This window comes from Sesamum indicum, linkage group LG12, assembly GCF_026168435.1.
Source record: "Sesamum indicum cultivar Baizhima isolate 11 linkage group LG12, ASM2616843v1, whole genome shotgun sequence".
Lineage (NCBI taxonomy): Eukaryota > Viridiplantae > Streptophyta > Magnoliopsida > Lamiales > Pedaliaceae > Sesamum > Sesamum indicum.
The window spans coordinates 2,227,638-2,253,201 of record NC_142668.1 but is presented as its reverse complement, the minus strand read 5'-3'; the positions used below and the strand labels follow the sequence as shown (position 1 = coordinate 2,253,201).

Below are 25,564 nucleotides of genomic sequence, written 5' to 3'. Positions count from 1 at the left end.
ACAAGTTAGCTCTCCGATGCTTAAGTTAGTCCCAATTTTAAGAATAGATAAATATAGAAATAAGTTATGCCGAGAAATTATGATAAAAATTAGAATTTCTTATGTAAGAGCACAAATTGTAGAATGGCAGAGTAACATAAGAGAATTTCTCAAATGTGGAAGAGGGAATCTATTGAGGGGTGCCCCCTATATTTATAGAAGAGGAGTCCCTCTACAGCAAGAATCCTAGACTGCGCGTCTAGCGAGAAAGGCGGGATAAGTGTTCGAATGAGGGAGGACTCCTTTCTTGTGTAGATCCTGCCTTGAAAGGAGTCCTCATAGGGCGACAAATCCTGCTACTTCAAGGCACCGTCCTTCCTCGGGGTGGGCTTAGGAGGAAGCAACAGACCTTCGTACTGGGCCCTCTATTTGTACCCAGCTTGATGAGGCATGCTTCATCCTTGAACAGACTCTGGTGTGGGGAGGGCTCCTTCTTGAGCTCAGCCAAGTGGGCCTTCGTCTTGGACCAAACCATACTGCAGGGTACTTCCTTCTTGGGCTAAACCGAGCGCCCTTGGGCAGGCTGCCTGTCTTCTAGGTTAGTGGGCTTGACTTGGGCTTAGCATTTCTTTTTGGGCCAATCATTCTTGGGCCAGACCCATCAGAAAGAATCATAGAGAAATTGATTGTACAACTTTTCATTTCATGATTTGTTTCTTAAAATGCAGTATTTTTTAATACTTTACAAACTTTTCATTTTATATTTAATAAATATATTTTTAATGTAATCTGATTATTTTTCATAAATAATGAATACTACCAATTTAGTCGTATTATATTATATTACAAGTTGTATTAAAAATATTATTATCTTATTATTATTATTATTATCTTAAATTCTAAACTTTAGAAATATTAAATATAAAAAATGCGTATTATCGATCCAAAGCAATCCATTTGCAACTGAGCTCATTTTCTACCTGTTAATTCAAACTCATTTTAAATCGAAGCCATATTGAATCGAACCCCCGATTTGCTACCTTACTTGAGCCTAATGAATGAGCTCATCCAAAAGCTATGTCTTGGTTGCCCTTTAATGAAAATTATAGATTAACCTAAACAGGGAAAAATGAGACGCATGAAATCTCATAATTCGCAGCAGATGCGATCCAAGAACATAGTGGCAGAAAAACATACTTGATGGGTGATTAAGGAAAAACGCTGTGAAATATAAAAAATGCACTTCATTAATGGCATTATAGTCATTTAAGCAAGGATCTGCGCCTTTTCTATCGGCCAGGTCGAAAAGACCCGATGCAGATCCATCTGCCCTTGAAGACTCGGACAATTGTAGCCGTCCGATCATGGACGCCGGCCAATAGGATGAGACCACGTGGCTGGTCAATGCTACCCTGTTGTGCCCTATATATAGACTCGAAATGCCGTAATTAAAGGTAACTGTTCTGCATTTATTGAGATCGAACCTTGTGATCGCACACTTTTCTCTCGATCAGCCTAACTTGAGCGTCGGAGGGTCATTATCGGGGACGTGCCCGACGAGCTCACTGTTCTTGTCTTATTCTCAGGAAACCCAAAATCTGATCTCGGAGGAGTTAGCTATCTGTGATGAGTTCGTGTCTCGGGATCGCTGAATTCGAGCCGGATTAGTTGGCGCCGTCTGTGGGAACATCTGAGAAGTATCATGGAGGGTTCATCGAGAAGGAACGCCGGGGATGAAGAAACACCTAGAAAAGGAGGATCCATGGTCTACATAGCAAAAGAGGAGAAGGATGGGGGAAGATGCTGAGCCGAGACCGTACGAGGCCGAGCACATGAAACCCAGTGACAATTACAAGAGCGTGCAGCTCGAGCAAAGCGAATAAGGAAAGACCACTAGAGTTGGAGCGAACTTGGGAGGCAGCAAGATGGCCCTGATCGAATTTTTGAAGAAAAAAATGGACATGTTCGCCTGGAGCCCGTCCGATTTCACGGGTATCAACCCCGAAGTGATCGAGCATAGATAGAACGTGGATCCGGCCGCACGACCTGTGCAACAGAAAAAGAGGTCGTTCGGGAACGACAAAAATGAGATCATTTGGAAGGAAGTGGACAAGCTGCCTAAGGCCGGGTATGTATCAAAAGTTCAATACACTGATTGGCTTTCTAACGTGGTTCTTGTCCCCAAAACTTCGGGGAAATGGCGCATGTGCGTAGACTTTATAGATTTTACTAAAGCTTGCCCGGAAGACCCATACCCATTGCCCAGGATCGATGTCATAGTGGATTCCATGGTCGGGTTCGAAATATTCTCAATGATGGATGCCTACCAAGGATATCACCAGATCTACATGGCTGAGGAAGACAGAGTAAAGACCTCGTTCATTACTGAAAAAGGAATTTATTGTTATAATATGATGCCTTTTGGTTTGAAGAATGCAGGAGCAATATATCAGCGGTTGGTGAACAGAATGTTTGGCGACCTGCTCGGAAAAAACCATGGAAGTTTACGTCGATGATATGCTAGTCAAGAGCAGGAGGTCGCAGGATCATATTGGCGACCTCGAATAGGCGTTTCGCATAATGAGGTCGTACGGCATGAAGCTTAATCCGGATAAATTAACCTTTGGAGTAAGGGGCTAAAAATTCCTGGGTTACATGGTTAGTAAACGAGGAATCGAGGCCAACCTCGAGAAGATCCAAGCCGTAATGAACTTGCGATCACCGTCTACGATCAAAGACGTGCAAAAGCTGAGGGGCAAAATTGCATCCTTAAGCAGGTTTATCTCAGGGTCAGCCCACAGGAGCCTGCCTTTCTTCAAGGTAGTAAGGAAGGCCAAGAATTTCGAATGGAGTGAGGAATGTGATAGAGCAATGTAGGACTTCAAAGAATATTTGACAAAACCCCTGCTGCTCGCCAACCCGAAAGAAGGAGAGACGCTGTTCTTATATTTGGCGGTGTCAGAAAATGCAGTCAGCTTGGTGTTAGTGAGAGATGAAGAAGGGAGCCAGAATCCGATCTACTACGTGAGTAAAATGCTCCAAGGCGCAGAATCGAGGTACACAGAGATGGAAAAGTTAGCACTCGCATTGATTATCACCGCTCGAAAATTGTGACCGTACTTCCAATCGCATAAGGTGATGGTATTAACAAACCATCCTCTCAAACATGTGATGTCGCGACCTGAGGCCTCGGGCAGGTTGATCAAATGGGCAGTGGAATTGGGACAGTACGATGTGGACTATCAACCCAGGACCGCGCAGAAAGCACAGGTGTTGGCAGACTTTGTGATAGAGCTGTCTGGCGACCCCAAATCACCTCTAGTTGCTGAAGAGCAGGGCTCGAAATGGATGCTACACTTAGATGGTTCCTCGAACGTTAACAACGGAGGAGCAGGCATATTGATTCAAGGGCCCAAGGGAGTAGAGATCGAAGTGGCAGATCGTCCCCTTGACTAATAATGAGGCAGAGTACGAAGCGCTCATCTTGGGATTAGAACTCGCACATGAAGCCTGAGCCGGAGATCTGGAGGTTTTTACAGATTCCTAGTTGATTGCCTTGCAGATCGAAGGAACGTACGAGACAAGGGAAAGGACAATGACGTCATACAAGGAGATTGTCCAACAATTGATGAGCAAATTTGACAAATGTTCTGTTTTGTAGGTGCCTAGAACAGAAAACGACAAGGCAGATGCATTGTCCATATTTGGAGCTGCAATGGATGGGATTAGAGATCGCAAGATAACAACATTGGTGCGCGAGCGATCAGCCCTAGCGAACAAGACTAAGGTGCAAGTGGTCTCCGAGGCTGGATCATGGAAGGACGAAATCATCAAATACCTAGAGAATGATATCCTCCCTACCGGTCTCGTTGCTGCGAAAAGAGTGAAATTTCGAGCTACACGATTCACTATGCTGTCGGGGCAACTATACAAGCGAACACTGGATGGGCCCCTCCTGAAATGCCTTGACGACGAAAGAGCTTTATACGTGATGCGCGAAATCCACGAAGGGAGCTCTGGTAATCACTCAGGTGCGAGATCGCTGGCTCAGAAGATAGTACGACAAGGATATTACCGGCCCACATTGGTAAAGGATTCCAAGGAGTTGGTGAAGAAGTGCGAAAGCTGCCAGAAGTATGCATCCCTGATACACCAACCAACAACCTCGATGGAGCCAGTCAAAATAGCTTGTCCGTTCGACCAGTGGGAAATTGACATCGTTGGACCCTTCCCCCCAGCACAAGCCCAAAAGAAGTTCATCATCGTGGCGGTAGAATGCTTCATCAAGTGGGTCGAAGTAGAGGCTGTCGCCAAAATATCTGAAAAAGAAGTCATCAACTTCATATGGAAAAACATCATCTGCAGGTTTGGGATACCAAGGATTTTCATTTCTGACAATGGTACTCAATTTCAGGGAAGAAAGATCATAGAATGGTGCAAGGAACTCAAGATCGCGTAGCATTTCACAGCGGCCGTGAACCCGCAAGCCAACGGGCAGATGGAGGTGACTAACAGAACGATCCTGCAGCACTTGAAGACACGATTGGAAAATAAAGGATCGTGGGTGGATGAGCTGCCCGGAGTTTTATGGGCTTATCGGACGACACCGCGAACTGCTACGGGCGAGACCCCATTTTGTTTGGTGTATGGGACGGAAGCTATAATTCCAGCGGAGATCGGGGACGAATCTCAGCGGGTCGCGATATATGACCCTAGGACCAACCAAGAGGAACGAAGTTTCGACCTCACTGTGATCGAAGAGAAAAGGGATGCAGTGTATGCACGTATCTTGCACCACAAGGGACTGATGATGAAGAGTCACGATCGAAGGTTACGACCAAGGCAGCTACAGGTGGGGGATCTCGTATTAAAGAAAGTGGAAGCCTCAAAGCATGTCGCCAAACTAGAACCGCCATGGGAAGGACCGTACAAAGTGATCGAGATCAGGAAGAAAGGTACGTACAAGCTGCAAGATATGTAGGGACGAAATTTGCCACGGCCTTGGAATATCCAAAAACTTGAAAAAGTTTTATGCGTGAACGAGGTTCGCTCTGTAAGGTGCCCGCAAAAGGCCATCAACTGCTAGAAGGTCGAGCTCATGGTGCCTGTGAAAGGCCATCAACTGCTAGAAGATCGAACTCATGGTGCCTGTGAAAGCATATCAATTGCTAGAAGATCGAACTCATGGTGCCTGTGAAAGGCCATCAACTGCCAGAAGATCGAAGTCATGGTGCCTGTGAAAGGCCGATAGGTCGCTCAAATTCCACATCAAAGGTTAGAGGGGTCGCAAGTTTTGTATTAAGAAAAGGTGACTGGTGCATATATCAATATTCGAAGGAACCTGTTGACTTGTACGAATTATAACACTCTTGAGATGTTATAAGAAGCCAATTTATGTTTTCATATTACATTGATTCGAAAATCGCGTGCATTTTATGATTTTTCTTTATTTGTTATTAAATTCTTCAAAGAACTACACGCGAACTGAAAAAGACGCGTTCAACTTATGCGATCTAAAAAAGATGCACTCTTCGTGCCACCTGAAAAAGAGGCACCCAACGACACGCGAACTGAAAAAGACGCGTTCAACTCGTGCGATCTGAAAGAGATGCACTCCTCGTGTCAACTGAAAAAAGAGGCACCCAACTACACGTGAACTGAAAAAGACGCGTTCAACTCGTGCGATCTGAAAGAGATGCACTCGTGCCAACTGAAAAAGATACACCCAACTACACGCGAACTGAAAAAGACGCGTTCAACTCGTGCGATCTGAAAGAGATGCACTCGTGCCAAATGAAAAAGATACACCCAACTACACGCGAACTGAAAAAGACGCGTTCAACTTGTGCGATCTGAAAAAGATGCACTCTTCATGCCAATTGAAAAAGAGGCAGCCAACTACACGCGAACTGAAAAAGACGCGTTCGACTCGTGCGATCTGAAAAAGATGCACTCTTCGTGCAAACTGAAAAAGAGGCACCCAACTAGACGCGACCTGAAAAGGGTGAGATCTAGTGTCTGAAAAAAACTATTATCATGCGATCTGAAAAAGATGCATTCTACAATTAAAAAGGAAGCATTCAATAAACTGAGATACAAGGGAGCGAATGTACGAGCTGCCAAAAGACTATATCCATTCATGGGCAAAGCATCATTTGCAGGGCAATGTCAAAAAACCCATGCCCCAAGATCAGTTTTCAAAGATTACAAGTAAATTTCCCCAAAAAATTACAAATCAGTATATCGACAGCAAGAATTGCATGAACAAAAATCAGGATCCTATCAGCTTCTATCCTGAACAAAAACTACAAGGAAATCAGATCGCATCATTCCACAGCTTCTAGCTCCTCCCTCAAAGCAGCAAACTCGTCATCCTTAAGATCAGGCTCGACGGGGTAGGGTTGGAGATCTCCATCAAGCGTAATGTCCAGCTGACTGCAGTCAAATGACTCTTGAAAACCACCAAGTTTTGCGATCTGAGCCTCACATGTCTTGTAGCCCTTGGTGAATGAGTCGGCAGACTTGATCTCTACAGCGGTGGTGAAAGTGTTCGTCTTACAGAAATCACGAACTGTGGACATTCGAGAGCTGGCCAAGATTTGATGATGTTCTACTACAGAGATGAGACCAGCTTGGCCTTCCTCCAGCCCTCGCTTGTGGCCTTCAACCAGCCCGACCTCCCTGCCCGCATCGAAGCCTTCTTTCCTCCCTTCTGATAGAGCGACCTCCTTATCCTTTTTGGCAGCTGCAAGCTCGCTTTCCAGACCCCGGACCTTCTCGATCAAAGTTTGCATCTCCTCCACATGAGTTCAGTCCATTCTATCTCGCTCTGCCAGCTGGGCCTGGAGATCCTGCACCTTCTTATCGGATAATATGAAATTTTTCCGATAGTTGGTGCATCTCAGGGATAAGCTCCGAAAGAAGGTCAATGCCTACAATATCGAATGAAATCAGTTAGAAACCAAACACTAAAGCTACGACCAGCGAACAAGAATATACCTACAGTTGAGCATGGACCCCATATTCCTCGAGTTGGATGGGGTTGTTCGTTACTAGAGAGCTCTGATCATGGAGAGAGGTGAAAGAGTCATACAACTCGAAGGATTCTCCCCCCGCTTCAGAAAAGAGGATAGAGCTGGAAGAGTTGTCCCACCTCGAGGTCGCTCGATCCCCCTGGGACTGACCACCTCTCAAGGCCTCCCTGGTCTCTTCCCAGCTAGAAGCGAGCTGCTCTAACCTCAAGAACCTTTCCCGCTTGTCCACCTGCCCGGTTTTATCTACGGCTTCCTTAGCCATCCTGCTCAGGGACCTGGATCGATGGAAGAGCCAGAGGGTTCCATGGGCACTTTCTCTCTTACTTCATCCCCCTGCCCGTGCTAATGCGAAGCCCGCTTTCGTTTTTTCGATCTATCCCCGCTGTCGTGATCGCGTCTCTCCGGCTTGGCCCCTTGATCGCCACTCAGGTCATCCAGATTCAACTCCAAGTCCAAGGAGTTATAGCAGTGTAGTGGGAGAGGAAGAGTCTCTTCGCTGTCGACCTGGATGGGGTAATGGTCGGCAGGGCTCGCAGGCACAGGGGCTCGTGAAGGGGCAGGGGCAGGTGAGCTTGAAGGGGATCTGCAGGAAGAGCGACCTGCTTCCCCTTCTTCAATTTGTTCTCGGCCGCCTTCAGCCGCATAGCATTACGAGAACTCATGATCAAACTATCTGCAAAATAGAGGGGGGTGAGCGAACTCGAACAGAACAACAAGGAACACATTTTACAAGAAAAAGAGATCACCTAAAGACTCTTCAATGTGGAGGGGCACTAGAGATAGCCCAGACAGTTGCAAAACCTTTTCAGTGAGAAGCTTCTTGGGGTCGTACTTATAAGCGGATAGACTGTTTATTTGATCACCCTCCAGCCCCCTTCACTTGTCTTGGGAACAGGTTTATATTTACTCCATTTCGTTTTAAAGGGCCAAATACCCGTGGGAGGTCGAACAAAAATGTATCTATCTAACCAGGCCCCTACGTTCGATTTTAAAGTATCCAGGTATCTACAATCGGCTTAGCAGAAAGGTAGAAAAAACCCCTATCATCGGACCGTTTGGAAGTGGTGAAAGAGTAGAAACTCCAGAAGTTATCAAAACTGGGTTCGAGATCCAAAAATTGAATTATTGCGATTAAAAGAACAATATGAGTTATAGAGTAGGGAGAAATCTGCATAGGGCATATCTCCAATTTATTCAAAATGGCGGCTAGAGGAGGAGCTAAAGGGAACCTCAGCCCGGCATCAAGATGGTTAATAGAAAAGGCACAAAAACCAGAGGGAGGACGATGCATGCGATCGAAAACCCTAGGAATGATAATCTTGTACTCAGGGGGTATGAAATATTTCTCCCTAATCTTGCGAATAGGGGTCCTAATACTACTGACTACTCCCTCCCAGGGATTCCTAGTGAGCCTATCTTCGAATCTCCAAGGGTAGAGGGTCCAGCTTGCTTGTCAGAGGGGTTTTTGGATGTTTGGAATTTTTTGTTCCTCTTAGGGGAGGTGGAGAAAGAACCGTGCGCAGACCCAGACGGGGTCGCAGACAACCCGGAGCCGGAGCTCGAACCGGAATTTGAAGAAAAGCTAGAAGACATCGTACCTTAGAATAGGATGGCTCTGAAAGCTACAGATCGAACGCGAGCTTGAAATTGTATGCGCTGGTCGCTAGAAGGTTATATGTGGGGTAGGGAAGAGTGTTTGAACAAGGGGGGTATTTATAGACCCATCCCTCTAGGGAAGCGCGCCGTAGACATGAGAGCCATGAGATGATGACACGTGTACGCGCTGCTGGCAAGATCGACGGACGAGGCCGTTGTACTTCTCCAAAAGTAATGCTTTACACTTTTGGATATGTGCTGGAGTAATGATGGGTGATTAAGGAAAAACGCTGTGAAAAGACCGCGCCGTTGTGCCATTCATTAAGGGCATTATAGTCATTTAAGTAAGGATCCGCGCCTTTTCTATCGGTCGGGTCGAAAAGACCCAACCCGGATCCGTCTGCCCTTGAAGACACGGACAATTTTAGCCGTCCGATCATGGACGCCGGCCAGTAGGATAAGACCACGTGGCTGGTGAACACTACCCTGCTGTGCCCTATATATAGATCCGAAACGCCGTAATTAAAGGTAATTGTTCTGCATTTATTGAGATCGAACCTTGTGATTGCACACTTTTCTCTCGATCAACCTAACTTGAGCGTTGGAGGGTCATTATCCGGGACGTGCCCGACGAGCTCACTATTCTTGTCTTATTCTCAGGGAACCCAAAATCTGATCTCAGAGGAGTTAGCTATCTGTGACGAGTTCCTGTCTCGGGATCGCTGAATTCGGGCCAGATCAATACTATATGCCAAACAAAAATAAGAACAAAATAGATCTTTAGGAGCACACGAATTTGCTTAAGAACTTGAAGGGGTAATCGAAGCAGATTACAGGCGAAGGGGTCAAATTCAAAGAACTCAGCAAATCAAATCAGTGAACTCACGCTGGAAAGATGACGAACAACAACCAGTAATCTTCCAGAGAAAGGAAAAATTCCAAGAGAAATCCTGACATCAGTTCATTGAAACAATGATAAGAACAACTTCTAGACATGAGAAGGGACGTGATTTCAAGAAAGATAATTACCGTGAGAATGCCAACGAGCTACGTTCTGTCTTGGTGAGATCAAGTTCTTTATATAGATTGTATTAAAAAAAGGAGAAAATAACAATTTATCCTGTGATATTGAAAATGAGCACATTATCTTTCTATAAAAAAAATATTGCAATTTACCCCCTAAGGTAAATTGATTCATTTTAAAAAGTAAAGGGGATAAATTGTGGTATTTTAAAAAATATAGGAAATTAAATCGCTATTTATTTTTTCAAAAAGAGGTAATTTACTCATTTACAATATCACATGTGTATTACTTGCATTTTTTTTCATTAAAAAAAAAAAGGTGAAAAGCAAAATTGAATTATGATTAAACATGGCCTTTGTTCTTTGTCGAAATATCGAAAAACATGTCAAGTGAAACGAAGAAAGAGTAATCGGTGACCAGGTGCAGGTGGTTCACAAACACCCATTCAATCTAGACCCATCTTAGCTTTGATCAAAAGAAAGGGGAAAAAAGAAAGATATCGAAGATTAATAAATTGCAGGTTGGGCTTCATCCATGACTTAGTTCAAATGTGCCAAGAAGCTTTGGAATTTTCAGCCCACTTTATTATATTGGCCCAATACATTTTCATATACATATATGTATATGGAAGTCATGGGCTTCCCGTGGTGAATCTTCGAGTGGATAAATTAATGAACCCAAGTCACATTGCAGCCTAAAAGCTCAAGTCCATAGGAGATCCAAATTAACTTTTATTTGAAGCAAATTCCAAATTAACTTTTATTTACAACTCATTCATGTCAAAAAGGTAAAAGTATCATTTTAGTCTGTTAAGTATGCTTAATTTTAATTTTCGTCCGATAACTATACCTATATTTGTTTAGATTCAATAACTTATGAAATTGTTTACTTTTAATCCTCTGGCAGATTTTCGGATAATTTTACCCCTATGCAACTTGTAAAAGGCAGTTTTAGTCCATACGCAATCACTTCACAATTTTTTGTTAATGCTCTCCTAGAATGGTATTAGAGCCTAGGTTTATTGAAGAAATGTATGATTATATTACATTTTGATATTATTTATCCACTAATGGAGGAGACTCTTTAAGAGAAAATGGAACCGAACGAAAGTTCGAGTTACTCTGAAAATAGGGAATATTTTCAGATTCTAGAAATATAAAGAAGAGAATTTCTCATGAAAATTCTTGACAAGTGTTACAACGGTTCTAAGAGCATTGATCCAAGACTTCTCACGCCAGAACAAGAACAAGAATGGCTGAGGAAGTTTAAGAACTGAAGTCCATGGTAGAATCCCAGCCAGGAGAAGCGGAAAGGGTAAATTCCTACATAATTTGAGTTCTAAAAATTATGACTGATTGGAAAGAACTTGAGTCGAATACATCGAAGAAATCCCTAGATCTGAGGAAGATACAAAAGACGGTTCAAGACTATGGACATAGGTTAATCCATATACCTATGAAAATAGAATTTTTGAGCTAAAAGGTAGACGAGATCCTTAACATCCTTCTCGGTCTACACAAGGGCCTTACAAATCTGAGGGCAGAAATTACAGATATGAAGAGAAATCAAAGGGAGAATCTTGAGACGTCGAGATCCAGATAGGAGGGAATTAGGGACGCCTTTGGAACAGTACCTCTTCTACACCAAAAGGAAAGGCCACGGAGATTCCGAAGCCGAAGTCCAGAGAAGATCTGATTATCGCATCTATCAGATCTATAAAATAATGGAGGTAACAAGAGCGGATCTATCAGATCTCCAAGAGTTGGCAGAATCCTTTTCCCAACTCAGAATTGTGGATTTGGTCAATATCCAAACAAATGAAATCACTCCAGCACTACCACCGCCGGAGGGAAGCACATGTTCTAATGATCCTCCACAGAATCAACCAATGAGAGAAAATGCATATTTCCACACTAATGCCACTCTAACGTTTGTGGGAACCAAGTTAAAGGAAAATCCAGGGAGAAACCCAAACAGAATGCGTGAAAATACACCTTGGGCGAGGACTATGCTCTAGCCCTTACATCCATATGGCGCTATACTGAACCTGGATATTATTGATTTTCGGAATACTGAGAAGTTTATAGACGAATGAGTTGCAGCCATTAATATCACAGCAACCACCCATGAGCTCGACAAGAAAAACTTCATAAAGCTTGTGGAGTTGAGCTTGGAGGAATCTGTAAAGATCTGATAGGATAATACCCCAAAAGATACCAAAGCCAGCATCCTTGCCATAGACTCGAAAGGGGCGATAGCAGGTTGGCTAAGAAGGCTTATCAAGATACATTTCATCGAAGATGGATACTTCAAAGGAAGTAGAGCAGAAAAGGCAAGGGAATATACACAGGCTCTCTTCAGCCTTGAACTAAGGAATATTTGCGGAGTAGATGAATACATCTATTGGTTTCGCAAGTTTTTCTTCCAGAGTGGAGTAGCAACGAAAGTAGCAGCTCCAATGTTCTTCGCAAAGATATGCAGTCCATGGAGGGAAATGTTGATCCAGTCATACAGAGTACCTGAAGGACAGCTAGATTCAGTGGCGCGAAAAATGTCTTTCCTTAAAGACAAACTGATGTATTTGTGTTATCAAGCATCCATCTAGAAGAATATGTGAAGTTTAAGAGGTAAAATCAAACGAACTCCTCTCTGTTGTGATAACAATGATTTTCCAACTATTATAGGAGAATCAAGCGAACCGAGAAAAAGGAGAAAGCAGAATAGTGAATCCTACACCAAGAGTTCCAGAAGAACCTTTTCCCGGCGGAGATCATGGTGGTCCAAGTCTGAAGCCAGAACATACAAATCTAGACAGAGAACAGGACCAACAAGGGCTTCATCCAAGGATCTAGACGAACGGATGCAAGATCCACCGGAAGAGCTCCTACAAGAATAACTTTCAGATGAGCCCATACCTGAACCAAAGAAAGTTTCAAAAACTACAATTGCGAGACTTTCGGAGCAAAGGACATATATCTCCTGACTGCCCGCAAAAACGTGGTGAATTACGAAAATCTGAAGCCAGGGATGACATATTGGATGCAGTCTACTATGGCGATTTGGTACCCATTTACCAATTCGAAGACCTTCTGTCAGACGAAAGTTTCTACAAAGAGGAAATAGAGACTGATTCAGTTGGATCTTCAACCGATTCAGAATAATTACAACGAGGGTGATAGGCTTCAAACTTCTGAAAGCCTATCAGGATTCTTTTCCAGAATGACAGTATCCAACAAAACTATGGAAAGAATCATGCGACAAGATTCCAACCTCAGCCCATACGATGGATTTAGGATTGGAGAAATTTGGAAAGTCCTAAACCAGATAGGACTGAACCAAAGGAATCATCAGATAATGTACAAAGTAAGTTTAGATGAGTTTGCTATACTTGTGGAACTTACTGGTCATGTGATGAAGATGCAATTAATTCCTAAGGAAGAAATTCTTGAAGAGTTAAGTAAGCTCAGAGAAGAGGTAGCTGTTACTATGAAATGGATCCACATGGGGACTATTGAAGTAGTAGTAAAAGCAATTTTTAAGGAAGAATTGATTCAAAGATACATTTATCAATAATGGATAGAAAAATCAATAACTTAAGAGATAGTTGTCTTGGAACAATGATAGGTAACCTGTATGCAGGAAAATTGATTTTTGACAAATATCCTAAGATTGCATACAACCTAGCAGATCAAAATTTCAGTAGAGTCTTAACCCTTCATCAAGGTTTTAAGAGAAAAGATCTAATGAAAGAAGGTAATAAACCATATTCTATAACTTATAAAATAGCTTATACCCTTTCCAATATGCATCATTCCGATTTGTTCTTTAGGAAAGAGTATATTGAGATTCCTAAAATTTTCAACGAATTCGCCAAGGTAAATGACACTAGATCCTATTAGGATACCTAGAATAGGTGGTGTTGATATCATCATAAAAGATCACCTAGTTTTAGATAGAACACTTAGCTCTAGAACTGAGTTTAGTAGTCGAATGTCCTTTTCGGAAAATAGGATTACAGGCTATAAAGGAAAGGAGAAAGAGTTTTTAAAAGCTTTAACTCCTCAAAAGATAAGGGTAGATAACGTAAAACTTAGATGCCCTGAAGGATGGAAAGAAATACAAATTATATTTGACATCACTAAGAAACAAAATTTTTTCCCTTGCGATGACTTATATCTTTTGCAGCAACCTGTTGTTGGAAAATATGAAGGTATGTTAGAAATAGTAGGCCATAAAATTCTAGTTGCAGGTGTTGCAGGACGAGAAAATGGGTGTATGACTTTGGGGTTATGTTTCCTCGAAGACCATAAACCATGGGGAAAGAAAGGTAACGGAATGGAATTCAGTCTTGATGGTGTCACCATAAAGATTGAATGACAAGTCCATTTTCTATATACATATCTATTGGTATGGTGTATGATCAATATAAGATAGAATATTTCGCAACTTATATTGATTCAGGATCAGGAATTTGCACGGCAAAGCCTGGTGTTTTCCCTAAAGAAGCAAGGAAAACCTTACCCGTTATTGCAGGAAGGGATTTTTCACAAAAAATTCTGATACTCAATAAGGGAATACGAGAAGCCAATAACATGATTGGAGGAGCATTCGAATCGCCTTGGTTTAGGCTAAAAACACCTCCTATTTACTTTCATGATACAGGTGCTGATATCTTGTTAGATAACAATTTTATCCAAATATTTGCAAGATATATGCAGGATAATTAAAAGAATCCGTTAATCTTTACTACTAACTGTGGTAGTGAGATACAAGTGTTGCGAAGGGAAAAGGCATTTAACAGGATAATGCCAATAAATTTTTGCAGAAAACGTGGTGATTTTGATGCCAGATTAACTTATCCAAAAATGGAGGATAAGAGGAAATCTGGTGAGGTTCTTTTGTCTTTCAGGCAACAAAGACTCATAGACAGTGATAGCTTCTATAAGGAATCCAAAGAAGAAATTATGAACCTTAAAGAAGCACTACTGGAAATGAAGTTGGTAGATATCAGCGAGGAAAGTAGGCTTTCTCTTGAGAATGTCAATAGGCTTATCCAGAGGCACTTCAGTGAAAACCCTCTGGCGTGGTGGGATAGGAACAAGATTGAAGCTATTCTGAAACTCAAGGAAGAATGCAACTACAAGTACGTTCGATACAAACCTATCCAGATGAACATGAAAGACAAGAAAGATATGCAGAATATTATCAAAGAGCATATCAGTGTTGGACTTATCGAGCCTGAAATCTCTACTTACAATAGCCCTGGATTTCTGGTAAGGAACCATGGCCAGATTAAGAGAGGTAAACCCAGGTTGGTAATTAACTATCAAGGCATTAATAAGATATTAGAGTTTGATGGTTATTACATTCCTAGTAGAGAACACTTAATTGATTGGATTAAAGGGACAAAAGTGTTTTCTAAATTCGATTGTAAATCTGGTTTTTATCATATTAGGATGGAGAATGACTAAAAAAAAATTACTGCATTCTCCACACCACAGAGACAATATATCTGGAATGTGCTTGCAATGGGTTTAGCTAATGCACCCCAGATATTTCAAAGAAAAATGGATAATCTTTTTAAAGATTATTTTTCATGTTTGTCAATATTGACGACATACTAATTGCATCCAAAAATATAAAAGAACATATTAAATATCTTGAAATATTTTCTGATTCATGCCATAAAGAAGGTTTAGTACTTTCTGAAAGAAAGCCACTGTAGATGTCAATAAAATTGAATTTTTAGGAATTCTTATTGGCGAAACAGGGATTGACTTACAGGATCATATTGTGGAGAAAATCCGGAATTTTTCAAACGTACTCAAGGACAAGAAGCAATTGCAAAGCTTCTTGGGAGTTGTTAATTTTTCAGGTATCTTCATTAAGGATCTTGCAAGATACAGAAAGAATTTCCGACCACTTTTGAAAGAAATAGAGAGTTCAAAGTGGAAATGGGAAGAAATCCACACAAAAAGGGTTCGTGAGCTGAAACAGGCTTACAGTAACTTGCAAAAGCTTGCTATACCAGAGGACGAGGATGAATTGGTAGTTTATACGGACGCCGATGATTATAGATGGGCAGCAGTGTTCATGAAGAAGACAACTATAGGGAAGAACCTTGTAGATATACAGGAGGATTGTTCTCTATTAATAGGCCAAAGTTTGGCACATCGAGGAGAAAGTATTCTTTGCGGTTTGGAAGGCTTTTAAAAAATGACCTTTATTTTTACTTGCTAAAGAATTTACTTTAAAAGTTGATAATCTAATATCAAAGCTTTCTTAAAGAATAAATTAAAATTAAAAATAGAGAAAGCTCGTATTATCAGATGGCAAGCTGAATCCCAATATTATTATTATAATAATGTCATTATAAAATCCAATGAAAACGTTCTTGCAGATTTCCTGATGAGAGATGGAGGCATCTGAAGCAAACTCCATCATGTTGAGACTCAAGCACCTTCAGGAAAACTTCGTGGAGCTTGACAGAAAGTTGGAACAACTAGCGGTTAATGCCCAAGTTGCCGGATAAATTATAAGAAATGATCTAGACACTGTCCAAGTCGCAATAAGGAGTTTCTTATTAGCATCCACCTCCTTATGGAAAGACCTACGAGAACCAATTCTGAAGGCTTCACCTTCGGGGATGACTCACGAGTTGAGGGAACATGACCCAAAACATGCCTTTAGAGTACAGGGCTCTAGACCTGTAGCGTCGGATTCAAGTACCGATTGCACAAGGCCATCACCAGGCTTTGGTGAAACGTCAACAATTGAGTCACAAGAAGTGCCAACTCCTGTTTATTCAAGTCAACCCAGTACTTTTTGGGTTAAAGTGGGAGAGATTAGCCTTAGGCCTATGACAGGCACCTTAAAGGTTAATACTAATGAGTTAATATCTTCTTCTGCTTGGTAGGACTACCAATGTATGTGGAAAAAATTAATTTCCCACAAAGGAGTAAACCCAGACAAGACCATTATCGAAACATCCGAAAAATATAATAGGGTCTGGATGTTAGAAGGGCCAAAACTAGAAGATGCTCGAGAATTGTATGATTTTGGTGATCTAGCTTCAGTTCATATTATGTCACCAAGTTTTCCGAAAATCTCAAAACTTCCGGATGGATTAGTGGGGCGGTGTTTTATTCATGGCAAAATAACCCCCACCTAAAGGGAGGCGATGTTCTGGAGATAAAGTTCGTATCAGTTGCTCTAGAAACAGCAGGAAAGGAGTCTCCTCCAGCATTTCATTTCATGAAATTGCAGAGGCCAGACATGGTGGCTTTCAACAAGATCCAAGCAGCCTCAGGCGAAGCTCTCCTGGTATCGGCCATTTTTGAAGGCATTATCTCTACCAGAAGAGCTTGGGGATTATAGGTCTGTCTCACGGAGATGGACAAAGTCAAGTATCCGTTCAAAATCTTCTCAAACAAAGTGAATGGATCGTTCCTGTTAAATTCCATGATAGGAAAAAGCACTGAGTCGCAGAAAGCTTAAATCGAGAAAAAGAGGATGTTAATCTGAGAAAATAAGCTGCCAACCGACTGAAGCCACAAGAATAAAGACGTGCAACATGTTGCATGTTGGCAATGGCATAACCATTTGTGCCCCTGCTGCGAAAAGCAAGAAAAGCCCCTGTTCAGGACAAAGATTCAGATCACAAAAAACAAACCCGAACCAGACCAAGACAAGGAAAAGAGCAAATTTTTTACCAAAATAAGTAAAAATTAAATGATGTAAAAAATCGAGAGGATAAGACTGTCGGTAGAAAACGACAAAAGCCAACAGTCAGCACAGCAGGAAAGATAGCTGGAAGTCACATGGCCGACAAGCCATATTGACCAATAGTTGGAAAGGACGAGGTAATGACGAACGCAGTGACGTCATTTGAAAAAGACAAGATGATGACTGAAGCAATGACGTCATCAAAAAGCAATTTGGAGTCCAAATTTGAAGTCCGCGGACGCCTATAAATAAAGAGGTAGTGAAGCAGAGGGGGATGATAAGAAACCTTCTCCTACTATTCAAAGCATTAGAGTTCTAAATCTTTCTCAATCTTCCGTAATATTTTAATTTTTCAGTTTATTTCCCAACAAGTCAAGTCCTCTACACCATGAGAGGCTAAAACAGTTGTCTCTTCCAACGAAGGAATAATATCTATGTAATATGTTCTATATTTCTTCAATAAAAGTTAAGCTTCTGTTCAACTTGTTTGTTCAAAGTTCTATTAATTCCCTATATTGGAGCCCTTTTTTCACCCTAAGGTAGGAAACGAAATAGGGCTATGCTGTTTTGAAACTGAAGGAGCCAAGTTCATCCGAACCATCTGCTGCAGTAGTGTGGTTGGAGGAAGTCCATAAAGCCGAGGGATTGGAATACCCGTAAACAAGGCGATCAAAGCAAGGTACGAAGTTTTGGGGTTTTAATTTATTTCGGAAGCATGTAGGGCCATTTTTAGAGCATTAAAATAGACTATTAGGCTTTATTACTAAAGAAGGGCAAAATGGTCATAAAATTGGCTGAAGGACCGAATTTAAGCAAAATGAAAAGATATAGGACTCAAACTAATACCGTCAAAATTAAAGGACCAAAATGATTTTAGGACATTAATAGAGGACTATTCGAATCTTTTTCCCTGTCTATGAATGAGTCTTGAGGGGATATTTTGTAGGTAAGTTAAGTTTGCACTGAGTTAAATGATAACAAATTTCAAAGAATATAGTAAGTATCGATTATATCTATTTTTTATTTATACTTTGGAATGTACTGAATTAATTCCAAGTATATATACTTAATTCAATTGATATTATAATATATATATTGTCATCAAATCAATGGTTGATAAGTGTCAAAATAAAGCATTTAGCCCAATCAATCATGCTTCACAGTATAAAATTCGAGTCAATCAGACGACGCCACATAGAGCAACTACAAATCTGCTCCAATCAAGTTAAGAAAATTTATAGTATTTTAATTTGGGAGATGCTAAGCTCTCGAATTAACATTATAGATATCCAAATATATTTTCAAGAAAATTCAAGTGGCAAATTCACTTTCAAATCCTTAAATTTCAAGTCAAGATTATAACGTTTAATTCGGGATTATAGACGTGAGCCTCGAATTAACGTTATAGAAATTTAAATTCAAGTCCAAAGGAGATATGTGGAGATTACCCTTTGAATTTATCAAGTTTTACAAATACTTCTTTTGAAGAGAAGAATCAACGGATGTAATAGAGATTGTATTAATTTTGATATCTTAATTCAAATATTTTTATTTGTGATAATTTATTTGTATTTTGAGTTTTCAAAAATAATAAAATTAGCGCTCATAGTGGCATTTTTGGTCGTGTATGATTTGATTTTTGCAATTGAACTACTTAACTTTTAAAAATTCACGATATGAGTACTTTTGCCGAGAAAATTGAGTTGCACATTTTCCCCATTAAATTAGTTCTGCATCTATAGAGAGTGCAAATTTTGATCATATTGACCGCAAATTTCTCAATTTGATCTTATAATTAAATAAAAGGATTAATTGTAATTTACCCTCCTATATATGTGAATGAGCAAATATTTTTCCCTATGTTTCAATAAATGAAGCAAATTAGACCCTATTAATAACTCAGATAAAAGGTAATTTGCTATTTTTTATTTTTGTTTCTCATTTCTCATATCATAGACGGGTAAATTATATTTTTTCCTTAAATAAAGTTGTGATTTTTTGACAAGTCCGCCAATTTATCAAAAAATCGCATATGATTTTCAAATGACCGAATTAAATTAAGAATTTTCCAGCAAAAATTTTCTGTAGTTGTCCTAAAAACGCAAAAAAATTTAACTACTAGACCAAATTATGAAATTGATTTCAATAAGAATAAAATTATACAGAATTAAAATTAAATTTTCCCTTAAATATCATATTATTTACTCTTTACATGTAATTACCCATTATATTAATTCATTATATTGATTTTTTTTTATTATTTACATTTTTCATTTTAAATATTTATAAGAAAGATTATTATTAAGTAAATTATATAATTGTCTATCAACTCCACTCAAAGAATATGTTTAAAGTAGTAATTTTTTCTAATTAACACTAGAAAAAAAAGAGAAAAAAAGTCCTAATTTGGAATGGGTAACTTCTGTTACAAATTGGAACGATATTTGTAACAAATTTGAAATGGTTCTTCAATGTTGACATCATATACGTGGTACAATCACCTCTCACATATATCCAAGATACAACCATCACGTGCATGTGACTGTCATGGTTCCTCAAGTCTGAGGACTACTCCCGTACTATCGGAGCCGGGGGCTCAAGTCATACCGATCAAGCCTCCTAGGCTTCCATATGATGATCCCCGTGAGTCAGTTTAGTTAGTTGACCACCTTGTCAATTAACCCATTGAAATTGCATAGACATCCAACGTTTGTCGCCGATGAAATACGACACTCATCCATTGAATGTAGTTTTAGTGCATGTCTCAATAGCATTCTCAATGCCTAGTCTCGAGGTCCTCGATTTGGAACGTTTCAGACCAACCCTCAGAAGTTGGTTTCTTAGCCGCTATCCAATGCGCAAACCAACTACATGGGTTATTTAAATGGTCTGTGGGCATATGTTGTGACGTTAAAGCAATGCTTAATGTAATTGGTAAGCAAAACACATGTACCAGAGACGAATACTTACCATATTCATCGGGATAATATTATTTAAATAAAAATGGCCTAAATAGTCTCCAAAATTGGCAATCCAATTGATCTTTTGGTCGTCTATTTCAATATTATGAAAGCCCTTGGACGTTAATAGTTTGCGTACTTACCTCGCAAGTTAGGCATTCGTGATCCTCATGCTCCAACTTAAGGGGGTGTATTGAGCATATATTAGGCACAACATGTATATATTGTAAAGTAAGTATCTGTAGATATATCGTATCATTTAGCCAACTTATTTTAGGTAGATATGATTTTGTATCATGGTGTATATATGCTGTAATTTTAGCCTCTGTAAGATCAAGGAACACACAAGTTCTTTTCACGTAGAAATAATCCCACTGCCTCGACCACCTCTAGCTCGCCCTACACTCGTACCAGCTCGTTGTGAGTTGTTCCCCCATAGTACTCAGCCTTGAAGTCTGAGGTCCCTTGACATTATCTGTCCATGTAGGATAATCCTTGATAATATATCCTAATTGATGGCAACAATAACATACAATTGGTTGGACTCCGCAACGTTCACCGCCGTATCTTCTACAACAATTAGCACAAGAGGGAATAGTTCCGCCACGGAACAATATGGTTGAACCTGTCTTCCCCCAAATCCGATTGAAGTAGGCCCACCCCTACTTTAAGATACCAAAGGAGACCAACTAATCTGACCATGCCTCGACCTCTATTACCAACCTCTTTGTGAACTAGATGTTCTAAAGGAAACTGCACCACTTTGCCTAGGTCTAGGGTTCAGATTACCTATAAAATTCTTTCGTTTAACTTTAGTGGAACTCCTTTCTTGGCATGTCTCTTTGGTTCTCCGTGTTGCTTCGGGCAACGCACCATAACCCGGAGATTTAAAATTGCTATTTTCTCCCGAATCTCGACTCTCAACCCTCTCTCAAACCTGTCTATCCTCAATTCATTTGTACTCACCTCTTTGGGTGCATATTTTAATAACCTTACAAACTGTAGCTCATACTTAGCAACAGAAAACTCATTTTGCTTTAGATTAAGGAATTCAACTTTCTTATGATTTCTGTAGACTGTCGAAATGTATTTGACAGCAAATTACTTGAGAAGGTCATTCCCAGGACGAGGTGATTGGTCGATTCTTGCTCCCCAGAATTGTTTCCCACTAATACAAAGCATGTTTTTTAAGAAAGGACACTGCATACGTTAACTTTTACTTAGAGGTGCTTTCAAATTGATCTACCACTCTCCTTGTGTTGCTTAGTCATTCTTCTGCTTCTGCAACGTCAGTTGTACTTACAAATACCTTTGCTCCCTGCCTCCTCACTATTTCATAATTTTCATCAATGACTGCAGTGGTTGGGGTTGTGGTGGTGGAGCTATCCTCTATATAATTTCTATGAATTATTGTTTTAATGGGTTTGCTTCTAGTTGTGGGGTATTTCTATTTTAGAGTTCTATATCCTAATGTTCTGATGCAGGATGATGACCTTGCATAAACTCTAATGACTAAGTCAGGCCATCATCGTTTTCACTTGATATTTTCATCCTATATGAAATGCACACATGTAATTAGATTCCTAATATATCTTATACATCATACCGTATTTCATCATATACTCCCTAGAGAATCTAATCCCTACTCTGATACCACCAAATGTAAACCCCTCAAGAGATTTTACGACTGTATCTCGTAAATATCGTCCTTTAAACAAACCTTGATTACGTATACGTAAATATGCACATAATATTGTCATGTTGCGTATATACAAGTCATCTCAACGTCACAACAAGCATGATTAACTTCTCATCTATAAGAAATTTAGTTAATTAGCAAATAATTATAGATTGAAATTCAAATATATTGAAACTTGAATACAGTAAATTGGGTTCATAATAATATTTTAGAGCAAATTGTATTAATTAAAAAAATTAAAAAGAACATAATAGATATTTTAAAAATAAAATAAAATAAATTAAAGAAAAAGGGGGCAGCAGCAATAGTCCACCACCATCACCGCTTCATTGCCCCACTTCAACATGTATATAAATATATATATATATATATATATATATATATTATTGCAAAACAAATTTACATGCAGACTCACATACTTACACACATTTGCGAAAATATAAGGAAATTTTGAATTTTAATTTGTATTAATTTATATTGTCATATTATTTAATTAGTCCATTCACTAATGTCATTTATTTAGAGCAATGTAATATTTAATTGAAAATTTTTATGAGTTTAAATATTTAAATTAGTGTAATTAAATATCACATTTGACTTAAGATTGTTATAATTGATTAATTAAATTATTAAATTTGTTAGATTTAGTTATTAATATAATTATTTTACTCCAGTCCATCGGGACTAATGACCAAATACTTAATTATATATATTGGTGTTTAACTATATTATATGGTAGCAACCAATTGATAGAAAACTAATAGAAATATTAGAAAATTATATTTAAGGAATATTAGAATGTTATATTTGAGAAATGTTATGACTATCAAAGGGATTATGATATTTTTATAATAATTTAAGTTAGAAATATTATTAAGAACGGCAGCTATGAAGATATGAAGGATTTTGATAAAATGAATTCTTATGAGTTAGTCGACAAGTTAAATGTATACCTGAGAAGCTTAAAAAAGTTAATTATTTACAGAAAAATAGAACAGAAGTTTAAATTTCTATGTAAAGGGAGATATTAAAATAAAAAATATATAAAAATATTATATCATATTTTATTGAAAATTATGATACTTACTATATATTGATTATATGTTTATATTTTATTATAGGGCGTGATGATAAAATAGAAGATTAAGTAGCTTTTTGTATTACTATAACCCTTTGACATTTGAGGAAAGTATAGTTAATTGGATTTATATATATAAGTATATATATATATATATTTGTGTTGCATATCTAATCGTGTATTGTTGTTTATTTATCTGGATTGTTTTGTTGTACTATGGAGTTGTCATTTTATACTTATATGAGGTTATGCGTAAGAAAATGAATATCTATGTGGATATATATGTACTTGTATTATACACTTGATCTTTAATTGTCGGTTATTTGTTAGATTCAGTTGTTATATTGCCGTTATGTGTTATATGCTATTATGTGTAAAGTAACATTAATGGATTGTTGTGTTATATTATATTTGATTGTTGAGCGGGTTGGATGATGACTTATCAATGGAAAATTAATTGTTAGATGAAATTAAATGATGAAAATATTATGAATTGAGATGAAAAGATGATTTACCTAACCAGGGGTATATTCAGTGGTTTATGATGATTTAATTGATGACGTGCTGTGGGCTGTTATGATGATGTGAGTGATGATGTGATATACAATATGAAAAAAAATAATATAAAGCTAGGTACTATAGGGCAGGGTATCGAGGTATTTTCGGTAGCAGGGGATATCTTGTACTGATAGCTATACACAAGGGTGGTTTCGAAATGCCATGTTCATTGTGATATATTGTACTGATATAGCTACACACTGGGATAGTGTGAGGATATCACACTTTAACGGAATCCTGTACTGTATATGATATGATACTGATAGAGATGTTGATGGTTGGCAAAATCATTGAATGATGTACCCCATCTTAGGTAAACAGGGCCCTAAGATTATAAACAATAAAATCAAATATTATGTTGTTGGACTGATTGCTGTAGCTACATAATTATTTATGTATTAGAATTTCAGTGAATTTATATTTAAAATTTTGTATTCACTTCTCTCCTTCCCTCATGTTCATAAATACTAAGATTGAGGATTCAATATAAAATTTTGATGACATATGTTATTCCTTGAGAGTTATATAATGTACTAGTGAAAATAAGAATTATCTTATCAAGTTAAATGGTTATTTCGTATGAGATGAAAGAATTACGTATGGGTTGTCAAATGGACATTTTTGGCATACTAATACTAAAATATCGTATTTGATTTGTAATGAGTGAGGTTCAAAATGGTACAACTGTCAATCAAGCCATTTGATTTTAAATCTTTCACGCCCCAAAAGTAGGACCCCTTCTTTAGGCCATATTCCTGAGATGTGAGCTAACCAAAATCATAACATTAATATGTTCACTAAATAATAACTTGATATCCAAAACAAATACAAGCCCTAATCTCTCGATCTCTTTCTTAACCACCTCGATCTCTTTTCTAGGCCATCTAAAGCTTGAGTTGTTCGCTTTATCCCCTATATTTGGAGGAAGAAATTTAAAATACATAAGAAAAGACTTAGTGAGGCTATGAGTGGGTGCATGTGGAAGAAAATATTATAATAGAAAACTCGATCTAAATACATCAAAAATATCATATTAACTAACAACAATAACAGTTGAGCCTGTGAAGACCATATCAGGCGAGGATCGAGTCACATGATTATCACCTTGTGACTCCTACAAAGACCAATTCCTACCTTTTCCTCCATGTAGGGAGTGACCCCACGACTGCATAGAATTGGCCATGCCTAGATAATTGTAGCACCAATCACGCACAAGCAACCTCCAGCCTGCCCTTGAAAGAACACCAAAGTGGGAATTGAACAACAAAGCCTCAACTGGCAGCCCAATGCTACCCCAACGTGCCTCGCGAACCGTCCAGCCCCCGGCCCATTGACCGCTTAGCAAGATCCAGATCATTAAATCCACAAAGTTAGTCGATCAATCATATAAGAAATAGACCGTCTAATATTTTGACAAACTGAACATTATCAAGGTAAATGGGACCTCTTGGATACTCACATAGACTCTAGAGTTGGCTTCCGATGGAAGTTCATAACGAATACCAGAATACCACGTACGAAAATAATAATCACGCGTAGCACTTACCTCCATAGAATTCTGAAGACCCATTTAAATCCAATATATAACCAAATATCACATTCATTTTCATTTACCAATGAACGATTCCAAAAGATATATTACTCAAGTTCACCGCGAGAGAAGACCACTTTCCATACATATATACTGCCATGCACAATAACATATAATATTCCTCCAATTTTGCGAATAACAATATAATTTTAAATGGCAGTCACAGTAAAGTTCATTTGCTTGATATCGCCTACGACTACATTCCTTTCAAGGGATTACCTGTCCGACACGTAATTAAATAACTATAGAACTAAAAGGACATTAGGATAAAATAAATGAGTTAATTATAAAATTAACTAATATTGCCAATAGTTGTTTTA

The 25,564-nt window shown here is 38.9% G+C and overlaps 2 protein-coding genes across 2 annotated transcripts; both read left to right on the top strand.

Moving 5' to 3' along the window:
* Nucleotides 1-3,150: 3,150 nt before the first annotated feature.
* Nucleotides 3,151-4,438, top strand: LOC148784622 (uncharacterized). The gene is made up of 2 exons (XM_088876229.1): nucleotides 3,151-3,411; nucleotides 3,641-4,438. The coding sequence occupies exons 1-2, from the start codon at nucleotides 3,151-3,153 to the stop codon at nucleotides 4,436-4,438; spliced, it is 1,059 nt and encodes a 352-aa protein (XP_088732355.1).
* Nucleotides 4,439-4,477: 39 nt separating this feature from the next.
* On the top strand, nucleotides 4,478-4,960 carry LOC148784621 (uncharacterized). Its single transcript, XM_088876228.1, has one exon. The coding sequence runs from the start codon at nucleotides 4,478-4,480 to the stop codon at nucleotides 4,958-4,960; it is 483 nt and encodes a 160-aa protein (XP_088732354.1).
* The last annotated feature ends 20,604 nt before the right edge of the window (nucleotides 4,961-25,564 follow it).